We start from the raw sequence: 17162 nt of genomic DNA, 5'->3' as shown, positions 1-17162 counted from the left end.
AGCTCTGGGCCCTGAGACTGGGCCTAGTCTGTCCTCTAGAGGGCATGTTGCGCCCGCCAGACTTGGCCAGACCTTCAGCCAAGTCCCAGCCTGTCGGGTGCATGCAAAGATGCTGTTGACAAGCCCAGAGACCAGGCCAGGAACTGAGAGTCCATGCCCTGTACACATGCCCAAGCCCATGGATGAGACTCCACCCACAATGACGCCAGCTCTTCACATCTCTGAAGTCAGGAGCTTATTAAAATGCAGTTCCCAGGGTCTATGCTCAGATATTCTGATTAATCACTTCTCCATTTTAAACCTGTATACTTGAGCAGAGCAGTTCAGTTCATTTCAGTTACTCAGTCGTGTCCGACTCTTTGCAACCCCATGAATCGCAGCACGCCAGGCCTCCCTGTCCATCATCAACTCCCGGAGTACACTCAGACTCACATCCATCAAGTCAGTGATGCCATCCAGCCATCTCATCCTCTGTCGTCCTCTTCTCCTCCTGACCCCAATCCCTCCCAGCATCAGTCTTTTCCAATGAGTCAACTCTTCTCATGAGGTGGCCAAAGTACTGGAGTTTCAGCTTTAGCATCATTCCTTCCAAAGAAATCCCAGGTCTGATCTCCTTCAGAATGGACTGGTTGGATCTCCTTGCAGTCCAAGAGACTCAAGAGTCTTCTCCAACACCGCAGTTCAAAAGCATCAATTCTTCAGCGCTCAGCCTTCACAGTCCAACTCTCACATCCATAAATGACCACTGGAAAAACCATAGCCTTGACTAGACGGACCTTAGTCAGCAAAGTAATGTCTCTGCTTTTGAATATGCTATCCAGGTTGGTCATAACTTTTCTTCCAAGGAGTAAGCATCTTTTAATTTCATGGCTGCAATCACCATCTGCAGTGATTTTGGAGCCCCCCAAAATAAAGTCTGACACTGTTTCCACTGTTTCCCCATCTATTTCCCATGAAGTGATGGGACTGGATGCCATGATCTTCGTTTTCTGAATGTTGAGCTTTAAGCCAACTTTTTCACTCCTCTTTCACTTTCATCAAGAGGCTTTTTAGTTCCTCTTCACGTTAGGGATGGGAATTGCTAGCACTTTACAAGTGTTAACCATTTGATTCTCGCAACAACTAAAATGGAAGTATATTTGTTACTCACTTTACAGATGACAAAATAGAGCCACAGAGAGATTATGTAGTTTCTCCCAAGTCTGCCCTTTGTTAGCTAGAATTTGAACCCAGGCAATATAGCACTAGACTACATTCTTAACTGTGATGCAGACCTTCAAATAACCATTGGTCTAGGACAGTGGTTCCCAATTAAGGTCAGTTTGCCTCTCAGGACACATTTGGCAATGTCTGAAGGTGTTTGATGGAGAAGGCAATGGCAACCCACTCCAGTACTCTTGCCTGGAAAATCCCATGGATGGAGGAGCCTGGTAGGCTGCAGTCCATGGGGTTGCACAGAGTTGGACACAACTGAGTGACTTCACTTTCACTTTTCACTTTCATGCATTGGAGAAGGAAATGGCAACCCACTCCAGTGTTCTTGCCTGGAGAATCCCAGGGACAGCGGAGCCTGGTGGGCTGCCGTCTATCGGGTAGCACACGACTGAAGCAACTTAGCAGCAGCAGCAGCAGGAGGTGTTTGGTCATCATGACTGGGGAGAGATGCTACTGACATCTAGCAGGCAGAGGCCATCCACAATAAAGAACTCCCCAGCCCCAAATGTCTGTAGAGCCCAGACTAAGAAACGCCGGCCTAAAGCCGAGGTTTCTAGTCCAAGTCACACAGTAAAGAAACAATTTTTTAAAAGTCATCTTTGGAAGATCCTGCAACTCCAAGGTTAAGGATCTCTAGCCTAGCCATGGCCACTCCCTGCCCACCTCCAGCAGTGGTACATGGGAAACGCACTGGGGCTATGACCACAGGCCTGAAAGCTGTTTGGCTCCCAGGGGCCCATGAGGCTACCGGTCTGCAGGCTCTCCCCACTACCTCAGTGAACCTGATGCAGCGTCCCCCTCCGCCCTACCCTACTCATCTTTGAAAACGTTCTCAGGCTGCTCTTATTAAGGAATCCTGTTCTCCAGCCCACTGCTCCCATACACAGCAAAGACTCCAGGAATGGAAATAGAAATGACTGGCTTTAATCAGTTTGTGATGAGATGAACCTCACTGAGAGGTCATTTGGGGTTCAGGGGCGCCCTGCAGCAGCTGGGGCATGCTACTCCAGGTGCGGCTGAAGCAGAGAATTCTGAGAGAAATCACTGGAAGGGGCAGGTAGGACTCCCAGTCCTGACCAGGCAAAAGTGGTTTTGGAGCCCACACAGGGCGCCAGCCCCAGCCAGGTAGGAGTAATGGCCTCCATACCCATAGCAACCCCATATGACCACAGGGCGGGCCCCACCCTTCTCGGTCCTCTTCTTCTGCTCTAGAGGAGGAAGCAGGTCCCTGAGCACACACACGGCCCAGCCTTTGCCCAAGCTGGGCCAGACAGTCATGCAGGAACTTAGACCCCAGTGACACTCCGGCTCAGCCCCAAGTGCTCCCACTCTGCCATCTGTCCTCCAGGCAGGACCCCAGGGAGGCGGAAGAGCAGGACACAGGGCTGGCGGCCCCAGGGCTATAGGTAGTGTCCTCATCGGGGTGGCTTTGCACTCCCCTCACACCATCTTAATGTCCAGGGTCTGGGCCCGTGACAGGCTCTGGCGCTGGGCTTTGACCATGTGCAGGCGCCTCCCGTGCAGCGTGAACTGGGACCAAGTGAACAGCTGCAGCAGAGCGCAGGCGATGGGCACCAGCACCAGCAGGTGGAAGCAGCCCTGGCGGAGCGCGGGGGCCTGTGCCGGGGGCGGAGCCGGGGGCTCCGGCCAGGGCTGAGCACTCCCCACAGGGGACGGGGGGTGCCGCTGGAAGAGATCATGACCTAGGACAAGAGAGCCCGCAGAAAGAACAGGTCAGCCCTGGCCTCCAGAGTCCACAGTGCCTCATCTCAGATGTCACATGGACATGTCCAAACCCCAACTCTCAATTCCGCACCCAAACTTGCTTCTCCCCGGTTCTTCCTTCTTGCGGAATGGCACCACTATCCCCCCAATAACCAATGTCTTCCTAGAGTCCTCAATTAGCTTCACCATTCCCCAAGAGCCAATCCTTCACCTCCCCCAACTCCAAAACACAGCCCAAACCAAACACTTCTTTTCCGCCCCCAGCACCACCTGCCCCAAGCCTCCATTGTTTTTGCCACAGCCTCCCTACAGTCCACTCTCCAAACAGCAGATAGAGCAAACTTTAAAAAATGTAAATCAGACTAGGCCATTGCCCTACTTAAAACCTTCCCAGGAGCTGCACTGAGAATAACATCCAAACCCTGCCCTGACCTACAGAGCCCCTCTTCACTTTTTCAGCCTCATCTCCAAACCACTCCTGGGCTTCCCCGGTGGTGCAGTGGTAAAGAGCTCATCTGCCAGTGCAGGAGATACAAGAGACTGGGGTTCAATCCCTGGGTCAGGAAGATCCTCCAGAGGAGGAAATGCCAATCCAAACCATTCCTGGTAACCTGGGCTCCTGTACTTTCTTTTCTGCCTGTGATTTGCTGAGATCTTTCTAGACAATCCTCACCATTCAGTTCACATCCTGGGTGCCATCTCCGCAGGGTCTTTCCAGGCCACACAGAGCAGCTTCTTAGCCACAGTGATACTTCTAGCAGTGCACTTATCACTGCCTGCTCTTCTCCTGTTTAGCTGTTTAGTGCCGACCCCACCCCCACCCCAACATAGAATATAAGCTCCGTGACAGCAAAGACCTTATCTGTCTTATTTTGTTCTCTCTCTCCCTAGAGGCACCTAGAACAGCACCTAGCAGAGAAAGTATCCCATACATATTTGCTGAATGAATGAGTGAACTACTGAAAGATGGAACCCAGCTCCTCTGCCAACAGAGGGGCAGGCAGAGGAGAGATGACAGTCAGGGGCAGCCCAGGCCCAGCCTCTGTCACGGCTGGTTGTCATTCTCTCTGCTTCACTCGACCCAGGTCCCAGGTTCATCAGCAGGTACACCAGGTATGCCCCTGGAGCCTCAAGCACCATGCCAGCCCCTGGGCCCTCACCTGTGTAGAAGCAGAGCAGCCAGGTGCCCAGCAGCGGAGCGAAAGTCTGGCCTGGCTTGGTCACCAGGGCCACCATGCCAAAGAGAAGCGCTGAGGCTGCCTGCTTGCGGTGATTCAGCACCAAGTCCTCATCCACCAGGTCCGTGACCACCAAGGTCAACAGCTTACAGGTGCCCTCAGTGAAAACACGGTTGCTGCCAGCGAGAGAGAATGGATAAGAATGAAGGGGGATGTGGGGGTGGGGGGAAACAGGTGTGGGGGCGAGGGAGGGGCAGGGCCTACCTGGCAATGAAGAGGCAGAGCAGACCGGGGTGGTCAGGGCCAGCCAACAGCATAAGCAGGCTCAGGCCCAGCTTGAGCAGGAAGAGCCCCCGCACCACGGCGTAGACACCCCAGCGCCGGCACAGGGGCAGGAAGTAGAGGTTGTTGAGGTGGGGAGCGACGTAGGAGATGCCTGGGGAAGGGAGCGTGGCCTTGTCAAGGGGCACTGCCACAGCCTCCACAACTGCCCACATTTTAACCATCAGAAATCAAAGTTTGCACTGATTCAGCACTAACTCGGTCCAGGCGCTGTGCTGAGTTTCCACATCCTTTTATTTAGTCCTCGCAACCTTTTAAGGTAAGTACTATCCCTACTTTACAGATAAATGGAGATCCAAAGAGATGAAATAAAACACCCAAGGCCACACAGGGAAGAAGCACTCGTTCCCAGGCCTGTCAGGAGAGCAGTCGTCCCTTGTGAACAAGCTACTGCGCCACATTACCGCTAGGTGGCATGACTACCAAGAGGACCACCATGAGGGCAGCCCTACCCACTCAAACTCGCAGAAGCTGCCTCCCTTCCTCTGGAAAACAGAGTGGGGGTGGGGCTGGGGGCTGGAGGTGCAACCCCAGTGCAGATTCTGCCCTCTGCCACCTGGGCCCCAGCTGGGAGGTGACTGTATCTGCAGTCAGTCTAGGGGTTCTGGGGTGCAAGCCTCTGTCCTTCCAGCCAGCACCAGGTACCCACTCACCCAACAGGAAGGAGCCCGTGGAGAGGGAGATGTGTTCTGACAACAGATGCTCCAGGAAGAGGGGAAAGAAGTTGCTGTTGAAGTGGCAGTGAAAGACCTGCAACCAACAGGGACACTAAGGAGGCTGGGAGGCGGGGTGAAGGGGAGCCAGGAACAACCAACAGGGACACTAAGGAGGCTGGGAGGCGGGTGAAGGGGAGCCAGGAACAACCAATAGGGACACTAAGGAGGCTGGGAGGCGGGGTGAAGGGGAGCCAGGAACAACCAACAGGGACACTAAGGAGGCTGGGAGGCGGGGTGAAGGGGAGCCAGGAACAACCAACAGGGACACTAAGGAGGCTGGGGAGGCGCTGGGGAGGAGGGGTGAAGGGGAGCCAGGAACAGAGGGAAAACCAACAGGCGGGAGGCGGAGGGGCGGGGGGTGGGGGCTGGGAGGGCAGCAGCAGGAGCCAGAGCAGCCTCTAGTTCCGTGTCCTTCAGCATGGAACATACCAGAACAAAACCTAAAACCAAATTCCTATGCTTATCTATAAAAGTTAGAAGGAATGATAACATCACCATTAAAACAACTGAAAGGTTTCTCTTGTAAAACTTATCAATGCTAAAACAAGCTTAATGACATAAAAACAATGTGTTTCTAAATTTCGCTGGCTTATATACTAATGTATTCTAGGTCTGGCCTGTGGTGTTAAAGAGTCCTCAGGGACTTCCCTGGTGTTCCAGTGATTAAGACTATCTACTTCCAATGCAGGGGGTGTGGTTTTGATCCCTGGTTGGGGAACTAAGATCCCACATGCCCTGCAAAAATAGAATTATACAAAAGTGTTCTAAGCATTGTGCGTGCTTAGTCGCCTCCGACTCTTTGGGACTCCATGAACTATAGCCCATCACTCTCCTCTGTCCATGGAATTTTCCTTGTAAGAGTACTGGAATCGGTTGCCATTTCTTACCCCAGGGGATCTTCCTGACCCAGGGATTGAACCCATGTCTCCTGTGTCTCCTGCATTGCAGGCACATTCTTTACCCACTGAGCCATCAGGGAAGTCCACATATGCCCCGCAGAGTGGCCAAAAAAAAGTCCCCAAGGGAGCACCTCTCTCTCCTATCCTCACGTTGCAGGTGAGAACATGGCTGCTCCAAAAGAGAGAGACCAGCCTAAGATCACACAGGGAGTTAGGAGCTCAGATGCAGGGAGAATCCAGGTCTCTTAACTACCCAACTTGTATTCCTGCCATTCAGCCGCTCAGCCTCAGGGAAGGCCAGAACTGATTTCCCAGCTTCTGGGAAGGCAATTCCTTTGAGTGAGGCATTTGCAGCCATCCTATGAATGGGCATTGCTCCCATACCTGCACCAGGTCCATGCCCACGAACCACAGGAAGTTCCGGTGGCGTGCCAGCTGCCGGAGGTACTGGCCCAAGGTGATGCTACCTGCCTCCTCGCTGCTCACAAGCAGCTCTTCTTCACACAGGCTATGGGGCAGAGGGGAATCAAGAACAGCTTAGGCTGGGCCAGAGCCATCTCCCACCTCAGGCAGCCATCCATCAGCCGGGAGCCCCAGCATGGCAATCAAGCCCAGCAGAGTGCTGGCCACTCACCTGCCATTCACAGCCATGGCTGGGCACCCCGGCTCCCTGCCGGCCGCCTCAACCCGCCGCCTCAGCAGCCGTGCGGCCCCCACAAAGCCCAGCCCGGAGCCAGTGGCCAGTGCCAGGCAGAAGGCGCGGAAGGAAGAGAAGTCCTCTTTGTTCCAGAAGGCGTAGGAGGCAAAGACAGACAGGGAGCCGGCCGCGCTGAAGAGGGAGCAGTAGAAGTTGAGGTGGGTGCGGTCGTGGGCTGAGAGGGCCAGGTCGGCCAGCAAGGCATGATGATGCAGGTCTACGAGCGTCAGGAAGCCGTCGTAGAGGCACAGGCACAGCAAGAACTGCAGCCCAGCAGGCGCCCAGGGCACCCAGAATGCCAGGAACGACAGTGCCAGCAGCGGCCCGTGCCAGCCCAGTGCCCACACCCGTGCCAGCACCACGGCCCGTGAGGAGAGCCCAGCGCCTGACCTGCCGGGGAGAGGCGGGCCGTTGGGAGATGCCCTGGCAGGCCCCACTCCCTGCCTGAACTTGGGAAATGAGAAGGCCCAGCCAATGGCTGGCAGTGGTTTCCCTTTCTTTCCCCACCCCACACACAGGCAGCGGTCCTCTAGCCCTGGGGAGGGGGAGGTGGGAGAGGACCAGTCCTGAGCTTTCCCCGGGAAACAAACCGGGGTTGGGAGCTGAGGAACCGACGGTCACTCAGCCAGCCGAAGAGGGGGTCGTTGAGACTGTTCCAGAGGAGAAACACCGTCTGTGGGCAGAGGGGAGACGGGCAGGTGGGCTCCAGGCGATGTCCTCTCCAGGGCTTTCCCCACCCCAGTCTACTCGCCACCCCTCAGAGATGACGCCAGCTCTCCTGCCTGCAAACGTGTGCTCAGGTTAGTCCCTCTGCCATAACCCACAGCCACTGCCCCCATCAAACTCCCACCGTCCAGGGCACTGCTGATAAATACATGTGAATATATTAAAAATGTGCATACAGTGCCTGGCTCACAGGACAGAGGACGGGAGAGTTGGCATAATCCCCCTGAGGCCTCCAGCTCTACCTTTTCTTGCTGAATCTTGGTGGGCAAGCCAGCTTACTCTCTGCTTCTGGCTCAGTGGGACCCTGCCTGCCATCTGCCCGGCTCCCACCCCGGATGACTGCCCCGGTGCTGGCCTACCTCTCCAACCCAGAAGGCAGCTTTGTCGATCTTGTACACTGAGACAAAGGTGTCCACATAGTAAAGCAGGAACACGTTGTGCAGGACAGAGACAAAGAGGGCCAGGGAGCCATAGACCACAGCCGTGGGCAGGCCCAGCAGCGAGGCCCAGGGTCCACCCAGCCTCATGGTGGCCAGCCCAGCCTCAGCCCCAGGAGCACCGAGGCACGCCCATGGCCATGGGCAGTCTGGCCATACTTGTCCCTGGGGAAGAAGGAGCCAGTTAGCTGCAGGGATCAGAGCCAGCCCTGCTCCTAACCCCAGACCTCTGAGTCATCTCACTGGGAGAAAGTTTGCACATAAAACAAAACTGGGGAATCGCCAATGGGAATCACCACTACTAGGGAGTAAAAGGAAACTGATAAAGGCGTGGGAAGAGAATGCAGACAGCCAGCAAGTGCAGAGTCAGGTCGCATGCTAGGGCATCTTCTTTCATCCATACTCTAACCTGACACCCCTGGGCCTGGGCACACACTGTGCCTACAGTAGAATCTCGGGCAAGCTAGTTAACCCCAGCCTGTTTTCTCTTCTGTAAAAGGGAAAAGTGGATGATCATGGCTACTCAGAAGAATAAAGGGATTAAATGAGCTAACTCACAGAAAGTGCTCAATAAATGTTGGTGGTATCATTATCATCTTTATAAAACCCATACAACGTTTACAGCACTGTTCCAATATTATAGGAGAGCAACCCCAAGCTCAGAGATGGTTCAGTCATTTGCCCAAGGTCACACAGCATAAAAGTAGCAGACTTGAACCCTGGCCTGTCTGGCTCCGAAGCCTTTTTTTTTTTGCCACTTGACCTCCCAAACTGGATTACTGTGGGGTGCTGGGTAGAATGGAGAGACCTGCTGTGATGTCAGGTTTCACAGGGATATAAGAGTGATAAGATATGATAAGAGTCCACAACTGCCCATGCACTTTGATTCCAGAAACCCCACCTCAAGGAACTAACCCCAAGAGAACATGTACAGAGTTGTTCACAACAGCAACTTCTAAAAACAGCCAAAATTTGGACACAGCCCAGGAACACAACAAAGGGACTGGCTCAACAAGCCCGATGCTCTCCACAAAGGTCAAGTACGTGGGCAGTGTCAACACACGGGAGAGAAACTCAAGAACGTGTTACATGAAAGAACAAAGGACAACACGCGCGGCTGCTCCGGACCAGGCCAGCTCATGCAGAGACCAGCAGGCTAGACGGACCACGGGTTTAAAAGGAAATAAAAACCCAATTCTTATTACAGCAGTGCTTCTCATACTGTAATGTGCTTCCACGTCACCTGGGGACTTGGTTCAAATGTAGATTTTTGCCTTCGCAGGTGTGGAGTGGAATCTGAGATTCTGCCTTTCTAACAGGCTCCCAGGGGCCACCGATGCTGCTGGGCCATGACCACACTTTAAGCAGCCAGGCATTAAGTCTATCTGTCTCTTTTTTTAGATTCAAAGTTGTTGTTCTCTTTTCAGAAAAATAATCCCATGTGTGCTTGTCTGACCACCCCCCTTCTCTGCCCGCCAGAGGGAAGATATGGGGGCTTTCTTCTCTCAAACTCCCTGTAGCTAGTTGAATTAGCCCCGAAAAGATAGGTTCAAGTCCTAACCCCCAGCACCTGTGAGTGTGATCTTCTTTGGAAAGAGCTTTACAGATGTAACCACATTAAGATGAGGTCTGAACTGAGGTGAGCCCTAATCTAAGGACTGCTGTCCTCGTAAGGAGAGGGGAATCTGCACAGAGACACAGAGAAAGGGAAGACAGCCACGTGAAGATGAAGGCAGAAATCTGAGCGATGCGGCTGTGAGGCAGAGAACACGCAGAATTGCAGGTAGCACAAGACAGCCAGGTGGAGGCAAGGAAGGATGCTTTCCTAGAGGCTCCCTCCAGAGGGCGCATGACCCTGCTGGTGCCCTGGTGCTGGATTTCCACCCTCCAGGAACCGTGAGGTTGTTTTAAGCTACCTGCTGCTGCTGCTAAGTCGCTTCAGTCATGTCCGACTCTGTGCGACCCCATAAACAGCAGCCCACCAGGCTCCCCCATCCCTGGGATTCTCCAGGCAAGAACACTGGAGTGGGTTGTCATTTCCTTCTCCAATGCATGAAAGTGAAAAGTGAAAGTGAAGTCGCTCAGTCGTGTCCAACTCAGCGGCCTCATGGACTGCAGCCTACCAGGCTCCTCCACCCATGGGATTTTCCAGGCAAGAGTACTGGAGTTGGGTTTGTGGCTGTTTGTTTCGGCAGCCTTAAAACTTATGCACCTCCTCAGAGGCTATCTCCTCTTGAAGCCCTCGTGACCCAAGCCTACCCACAGGCCTCATTTACATGTCTGCATGCTTGCACACACATATGCAGAACAGAAACTCCTGTTTCCCCATTAGAGTCAGGCCCTGGAGAACCAACTCAGACGCAGTCCCTAAGTGGCGACCCGCCCCCGACAGGCCCTGTTCTTGCCCCATGAGTCCCCAGGGCTGTGCTTCCACGCCTAGCCTTCCAGGGCCTCTGTAGTCCAGCCTCCCCCGGCCAGTCCAGCCCAGCTTCCCGTGGACCTTCAAGCCTCCATCTTCTCTGGCCAGGCCTTTGTTCTCAAGGGCCCCTGCTACCAGAAGCGCCATCCACATCTCTTCGTTTCCATCTCACCCGTCATGGCCATTAGAACTCCAACTCCTCGCCCCTCATTGTGCCTCCAGCCCTGCACACATTCTCCTGCCTGCCTGCACTCCAACCTGACGGCGGGGTTCGCCAGCATGGGGCCTGTGTCCTCACCTCTACCTCCATCTCCGGACTCAGCCACCCTTGCTGTGGGAGTGACTGGCTGGGGAGATAGAGGCTCTGCGGGGAGAACAAGGAGGGACTCTGACAGGGTCCCTCTCAGGCTCACTGGAAGCTGAGGTGGTCACTCAAGAGGTCAGTATGCAGCCTCCCACCCCCGTGCCAGCTTTGTGCCAGTCCACATCTTAGTGATGGAGGAAGGAGAAGGAGGAATGGCCAAAACTACCTGCGTGGATGCATGCCATGTCACTTCAGTCGTGTCCGACTCGTGAGATCCTTTGGACTGTAGCCTGCCAGGTTCCTCTGTCCATGGGGATTCTCCAGGCAAGAACACTGGAGTGGGTTGCCATGCCCTCCTCCAGGGGAATCTTCCCAACCCAGGATTGAACCTGTGTCTCTTACAACTCCTGCATTGGCAGACGGGTTCTTTACCACTAGCACCACCTGGGAAGCCCAAACTTCCTGAAAGCAGCCGCTAAGTCTGTGAGAATCTCTCCCTGGCCAAAAGGATCCCGCCTTGTCCAGAAGCAGGACGTTATCCATGGGGCCTTTAAGCCCCTGAAGAAGTATTTGGTGGGAAATATTGTTTTTTTCCCACAGCTTTATTGAGATATAACTGACATACAGTAATCTGCACAATGGAGAGGTCTCTGGTTGCCTAGGGGTTAGGACTCCAGGCTTTCACTGTCATGGCCTGGTTTCAATCCCTGACTGGAGAACTGAGATCCTGCAAGGCCTGTGGTACGACCAAAATAAAAGAGAGAGAATAGAAAAAAAGAACCCTTCCCTAGATAATAACACTGCACATATTCAAAGTGTATAGTCTGATCAGTTTTGGCAATGTGTATGCCTGTGAAACTGTCACAGTTGAGATCAGGAATATATCCATCACTCTGAAAGTTTCCTTGGCACTTTCCCAAGCAATGTAGTGGAAAGAAGGCATAAGCGGAGGTCTCCAAAGGCCCAGCTCTACCATTTTCTACCCATGTGACCTGCAGCAATTTGGTTAACCTCTCCATGCCTATTTCCTGAATTGCACAATGAAGTCAACCTTCCTAAGGCTAGGGTCAGCAGTCAATGAGAAGATACTTTGACATGGTGAGCACAGTAAGTGCAGTGAGCACCGGGACTTCACAGACTATCACTATCAAGCCTCCCAGACCGTCCATATCCACCACACCAGGATGAGATGGGGATTCATCTAAAGGTGTTTTGCGCCTATAAAGCACAATGTATGCGTCTGCTTTTACCCTTAACTCAGGTCACCTCCTCTGATTCCCCAGGGCCTTTAAGAACTCCCCTCCCTCACCTCGAAAGCCTTTGTCCAAAGGGACTGAAGCCTGCTGGTGCCCCTACCCAGATGTCCAGTGACCTGCCCTGGTTACTGGAGAAGGTGGACTCTATAGGCAAGGTCCCCAGCTGCCAGCCACCAGCTCCCTGCACCCACACTGGGACAACAGTAGAGGAAAACCTCAAAGTGTGGTGAGATGGAAAAAGTATGACTTTTGCCATCAGAAGAGCCTGGTTTTAAATCTCAACTGCACTTCCTACTAACTGCACCCACAGGTAAGGTCTGAGCCTGTCTGAACCTTGGATTCCTCACCTGCAAAATGAAAGTAAGTGCCTATCTTTACAAGAATGCAGGGAGGATTGACTGGTTTGATCTCCCTGCAGTCCAAAGAACTCTCTAGAGTCTTCTCCAGTATCCCAATTCAAAAGTATCAATTCTAGTCAATCCTAAAGCAAGTAAACCCTGAATGTCTATTGGAAGGACTGATTTTGAAGCTTCAATACTTTGGCAACCTGATGCCAAGAGCAGACTCATTGGTAAAGACCCTGATGCTGGGAAAGACTAAGGGCAGGAGAAGGAGGCAAGAGAGGATGAGATGGTTGGATAACATCACAGGCTCAATGGGTATGAGTTTGAGCAAACTCCGGGAGATAGTGACGGACAGGGAAGCCTGGCGTGCTGCAGTCCATGGGGTCGAAAAGAGTCAGACGTGACTTAGTGACTGATCACCAACAAACAAAGGGAGTACTAGTAAGCCCCAGAGCACCAATAGAAATATGCTGAGAAACTGGCTTTTTCTTAGGCTCACTTAGATCAGAGTAAGAGCAGGGGAATATGCAGGTAATCAGGTCCTTCTTGTGGCAAGGGAGTTTGAGGGGGGAAAAAGCACAAGAGGTAAAGTCAGAGGAGGAGGGCCTGCAAGAAGCAGGAGCATAGACAATGTTCAGGGGTACCAGAGACAAACCCGTAAACCATGGACTAGATCTAGAGGCAAAGCACCATGCCCAGGTAAGCCTTTGCTCAGGAAAGAGAGCTGCGGGAGGAGCATGCAGGGTCACTCAACGGTTTCTCTTCCAAATTGTATTGCTCCATCAGTAACTTCTTCCTCTGCTAGCCCTCCCCACCTGTTGGTGGTTTAGTCACTAAGTTGTTTCCGACTCTTGCAGCCCCATAGACTAGAGTCCACCAAGCTCCTCTGTTCATGGGATTTCCCAGGCAAGACTACTGGAATGGATTGCCACTTCCTTCTCCAAGAGATCTTCCAGACCCAGGGATCAAACATGGGTCTCCTGCATTGCAGGCAGATTCTTTAAAATTGAGCCACCAGGGAAGTCCCACCTGTTAGGGAAATTAAATAAATAGTCCTGTTTAGGCTTCAGAGACAAGGCAGACCAGGTCTCTGACCTTGCTTCTAACCTGCCGGGATAATGCCCTGACTGTGCGTGCCTTGACTGCCTGCTGTCAGTGGAAGCCTTGTGGCACCATAGATAAGATAGGGGACAAATCTTGAAATTGTTGAGCCCATAGAGAGGCCCTGACCAACCAAGTCCCAGGCTTAACAACATTCCAAGTTTTACATGACAAAACAAACAGCATTAACATAAAACCAGAGCTGCTTTTGCTCACAGACTGATGATTATCAGTCTGCGTCCAGGGATTATGAGTGGGAACTCTGAACTGTAATTTTTGAAGTCTCATCCACAAAGCGGACGGGATGCCTGGGACCTTTTCCCAACTGGGACTCCAGATGTGCTGTGTCATGGGACTTCCCAAATGTTGTCTGAGTCTGGATGTTGGTCAAAACTCAGTTTGGTGATGTATCCTCTGCTGTTTCTTTCTCGTTTCTTTTAATGTTAGTATATCAAAAGTAAGTTAGATAATTCTCTAATAAATACTGGTATTATTTATTCGTATATAACACGAGGCTTATTTTGTTAACAAATCCTTTGAACCTAAGATGAAAGTGAAAACTTTCCGCAAACCACCACCCCCAATCCACCCCCACAGAGAGCAACAGCCCTGCCTCTCTTGGGAAGGAACAGCTTGGGGCCCACACTAGCCTAACTGTATAACGAGACTGAGATGTCCTGTAACCTGCAACCAACTCCACCCTCACCTTGACACCATGAGAACCTGCTGGAGGCCCCACAGCCCATCCCCCACAATGACAGCAGGTATGGTCCCAGTAGTGTGACCTTGAGCCAGCCACTCCCTCCCTCAGGGCCTCAGTTTCCTCATCTATAAAGTGGGGATCTAAGCCAACCTCTTAGATTGCTGTGGGGCTAAAATGCATGAAGGTATATAAAGCACCAAGCCTAGTGCCTGGCATCTAGAAGACCCTCAGTAAAATGTAACTATTCTTTTTCTTTTTCACTTCTTTGAAGTTTGGCTTTATGATCTTTAAAGGATTTCAGTCTGTGTCTTCTGGCAAATCAAGGATTGAAGTTGTCTTTTCAGTACGAAACATTGATGCTTCTCATTGTCTGAAATATCCTCAGTTCAGTTCAGTCCAGTTCAGTCGCTCAGTCGTGTCCGACGCTTTGCGACCCCATGAATCACAGCACGCCAGGCCTCCCTGTCCATCACCATCTCCTGGAGTTCACTCAGACTCAAGTCCATCGAGTCGGTGATGCCATCCAGCCATCTCATCCTCTGTCGTTCCCTTCTCCTCCTGCTCCCAATCCCTCCCAGCATCAGAGTCTTTTCCAATGAGTCAACTCTTCGCATGAGGTGGCCAAAGTACTGGAGTTTCAGCTTTAGCATCATTCCTGCCAAAGAACACCCAGGGCGGATCTCCTTTAGAATGGACTGGTTGGATCTCCTTGCAGTCCATATCCTACCATCTTTCAAATTCTTTTTTGAATGCCACCTCCAACCTTAGTTCATGTTGTTCCTTCCACCTAAAACTCTCTAGATGTAACTACATACCAGTTCTCAGGCATATAAGATATGGCTGGTTTTTACACCTATCATCATGTATCCTTACAACTTGTTACTATTTCTATCCTTATCTTGTAAGTGAAGAAACCAAGGCTCTGAAGGATAAGTAACTGGCCCTAAATCACAGAGCTATTCAGTGCTGGAACCAAAATTCAAAACAGATGCTTTTGAGCAAAAGAAGGAAAAACCCTCAGCATTTCTCACATCACTTTGCCCATCACCCACCACAATCATTATCAAATCCTGCTTATCTGAGAAAGGGCCAGTTCAGTGGCACAAACGTTCTCAAGAACACCAAGTTAGGTGTTCTCTCCCTATTTCAGGTCCCTTGGCTGAATACTCTGTATCAGGATCCAAAGATCTCCCTAACCCTTCTCCAGCCTCCAAGCTCCTTATGGGCGGGGCCAGGTCAGACCTACCCCTGATTTCTACCTCTAGCCTCCACCAGGCTCCTTCACCACATACTGGCCTTTTAATTAATACCCAGTGGGTCAATTTGCCCCTAAAAGGCTCATATGGACATCCCCAGCCCAAGGGGGAAAAAGCACCCATAGGAGGAGTGAGACCCCCAGATCCCACTGTCCCCCTCAACTCTCCATTCTGTTTGACTGTGGAAGTCAGAAAGAGGCAACCTCAGAAAGGGAAAGCCTGATGTGAAACAGGGACAGCAAGGCAACAGGTGAACAAAGAGGAACAGTGATAACAACAAAATGTAACATTTATTAAGCTTTCACCATGTGCTAAGGAAAACATACAATATGGAAAGCAAGCTCAGAACAGAGAGACACCAGATTAGGAAGGGCTTGGAAACCACACACAAGATACTCTCCTGAGGACAACAGAAAGGGGGGGTGGGCCGGGTGACAGAAAAAGATTTTTAGAAGGATCCCTGCCCCCCCGCATCTTTCAAAAATGCTCCCCTCTTCACCCCATCGGGCTCCTGGGAAATAACTAGAAAAGCATGGAAACAAGAGCAGCTCCCTGATCTTTGAACCAGCCTGTGGTGGGCAGGGAGCTGGTAAACTTGGGAGAGGGAACCAAGAGTGCCAGATAGGGCCCCCTGGGGTGAGGGGCTTCGGAAGGACTAGACACTGTATGAGAAGCAATTAGTATGGAGGGGAAAAAATCTACTAGTAAGCATTATTTGGAGTTGGGAGCCCTGGGTCAAGTCTGAACCTTATCACTAACTAGCTATTGACTAACTAGTTTATTCCTATATCTGCAAAGCCGGAGAAAAATTCCATTCCCTGTCTGTCCCCAGGGAGTATTAAATGAATTTTAAAGGTATAAAACCCTATGCAAATATTAAGGGTGTCCTTTTTCCAACAGTGACCTTTGAATTGTCTGCTGAGTTTCCTGTTTCACATCCCCTTTGTCTCCCTGTTCAGTCTTCCCACAACCCCTGGCAGCGCCGTTGGGGAGGCCCACCCTGGAAGGGTGCCCACTTTCCATGCAGTAACTTTCTCTTAGGGCCCATTCTCTTTCTTAGGCTAGAAGTCAATTTCACCCTATTGGGAGTTGGGACCATTTCCTTGGAATGTCAATAACTTCACCCCCAAGACCACCCACCCTTTCCAAGCCACAGAGGAGTCTGGGATCAACCATGGTGCTGAACCATGTGGTGGCTCTCCAGCCTGTCTGCACATTAAAATCACCCGAGGAGCTGCTCAGTCATACCAAGGCCCAAGCCTCACTCCCGACCAATTAGATAAATTGGACTCTCTAGAGAAGGGGCCCAGCATCGGTGTTCTTTTAAAGCTCCCCTATAGGTTCTACTACATCACCAGGGTTAAAGGCCATTATGTTAATGAAATGGATCCCAGCCCGAAGCAGCCGGCGACTCTAGGGAGTCCTCTCTGCAAGAATTCCATCCTCGCCCCTTGAGCCCAAGCTTTTCCCACCCTGATCCAAGCACTTTCTCAACCCACAGCCAGATCACTTCAGGAACCCCCGAAGACAGCCCCCAGGACTCCCAGAGCAGACAGCACTCCTGTCCCCCTCGGTGTGTCCTTTGTGTCTGACTGGCCCCCAGTCCGGCCCGCTGCCCCCTAGCCCCTGCCATCGGCCAGCCGCTCACCGCAATTGTGGCACGCGAAGCCTAATCCCACGGCTGCCGGGAGCCAGGTGCCAGCCAGTGCGCCTGCGCGCGGGCCGCCGATAGCTTCTCCAGCCTCTTCTTCCGCCCCTACCCAGCGTTTGGCTGCGCGCGGCTCCTGGGACCGCAGTTTAGGCAGGTGCTGGAGCCTGAGGCTGTCGCCGCCATATTTGTTATG

General features: G+C 52.2%; 1 protein-coding gene across 3 annotated transcripts in view; it reads right to left on the bottom strand.

The window, feature by feature from the left end:
- The window catches only part of MFSD13A (major facilitator superfamily domain containing 13A), a 28287-nt gene extending 11125 nt beyond the window's left edge, over positions 1-17162 (bottom strand). The window contains exons 1-9 of one of the 3 annotated variants that reach the window (XM_069566953.1): positions 16967-17162; positions 7858-8100; positions 7363-7445; positions 6710-7162; positions 6460-6583; positions 5114-5210; positions 4383-4554; positions 4101-4294; positions 2118-2918 (exon numbers count right to left, since the gene is read on the bottom strand). In XM_069566953.1, coding sequence (XP_069423054.1) covers positions 2656-2918; positions 4101-4294; positions 4383-4554; positions 5114-5210; positions 6460-6583; positions 6710-7162; positions 7363-7445; positions 7858-8025 — 1554 coding nt within the window. In that variant the 5' untranslated portion in view covers positions 8026-8100; positions 16967-17162 and the 3' untranslated portion in view covers positions 2118-2655. Of the gene's footprint in view, positions 1-2117; positions 2919-4100; positions 4295-4382; positions 4555-5113; positions 5211-6459; positions 6584-6709; positions 7163-7362; positions 7446-7857; positions 8101-16966 lie in introns of those variants that run through there. The other 2 variants (XM_069566956.1, XM_069566954.1) reach the window with 2 other exon arrangements.

Source organism: Ovis canadensis, chromosome 22, assembly GCF_042477335.2.
Source record: "Ovis canadensis isolate MfBH-ARS-UI-01 breed Bighorn chromosome 22, ARS-UI_OviCan_v2, whole genome shotgun sequence".
NCBI lineage: Eukaryota > Metazoa > Chordata > Mammalia > Artiodactyla > Bovidae > Ovis > Ovis canadensis.
Note: the sequence above shows the minus strand (reverse complement) of the source record. Positions and strands in the feature narration are given on the sequence as shown.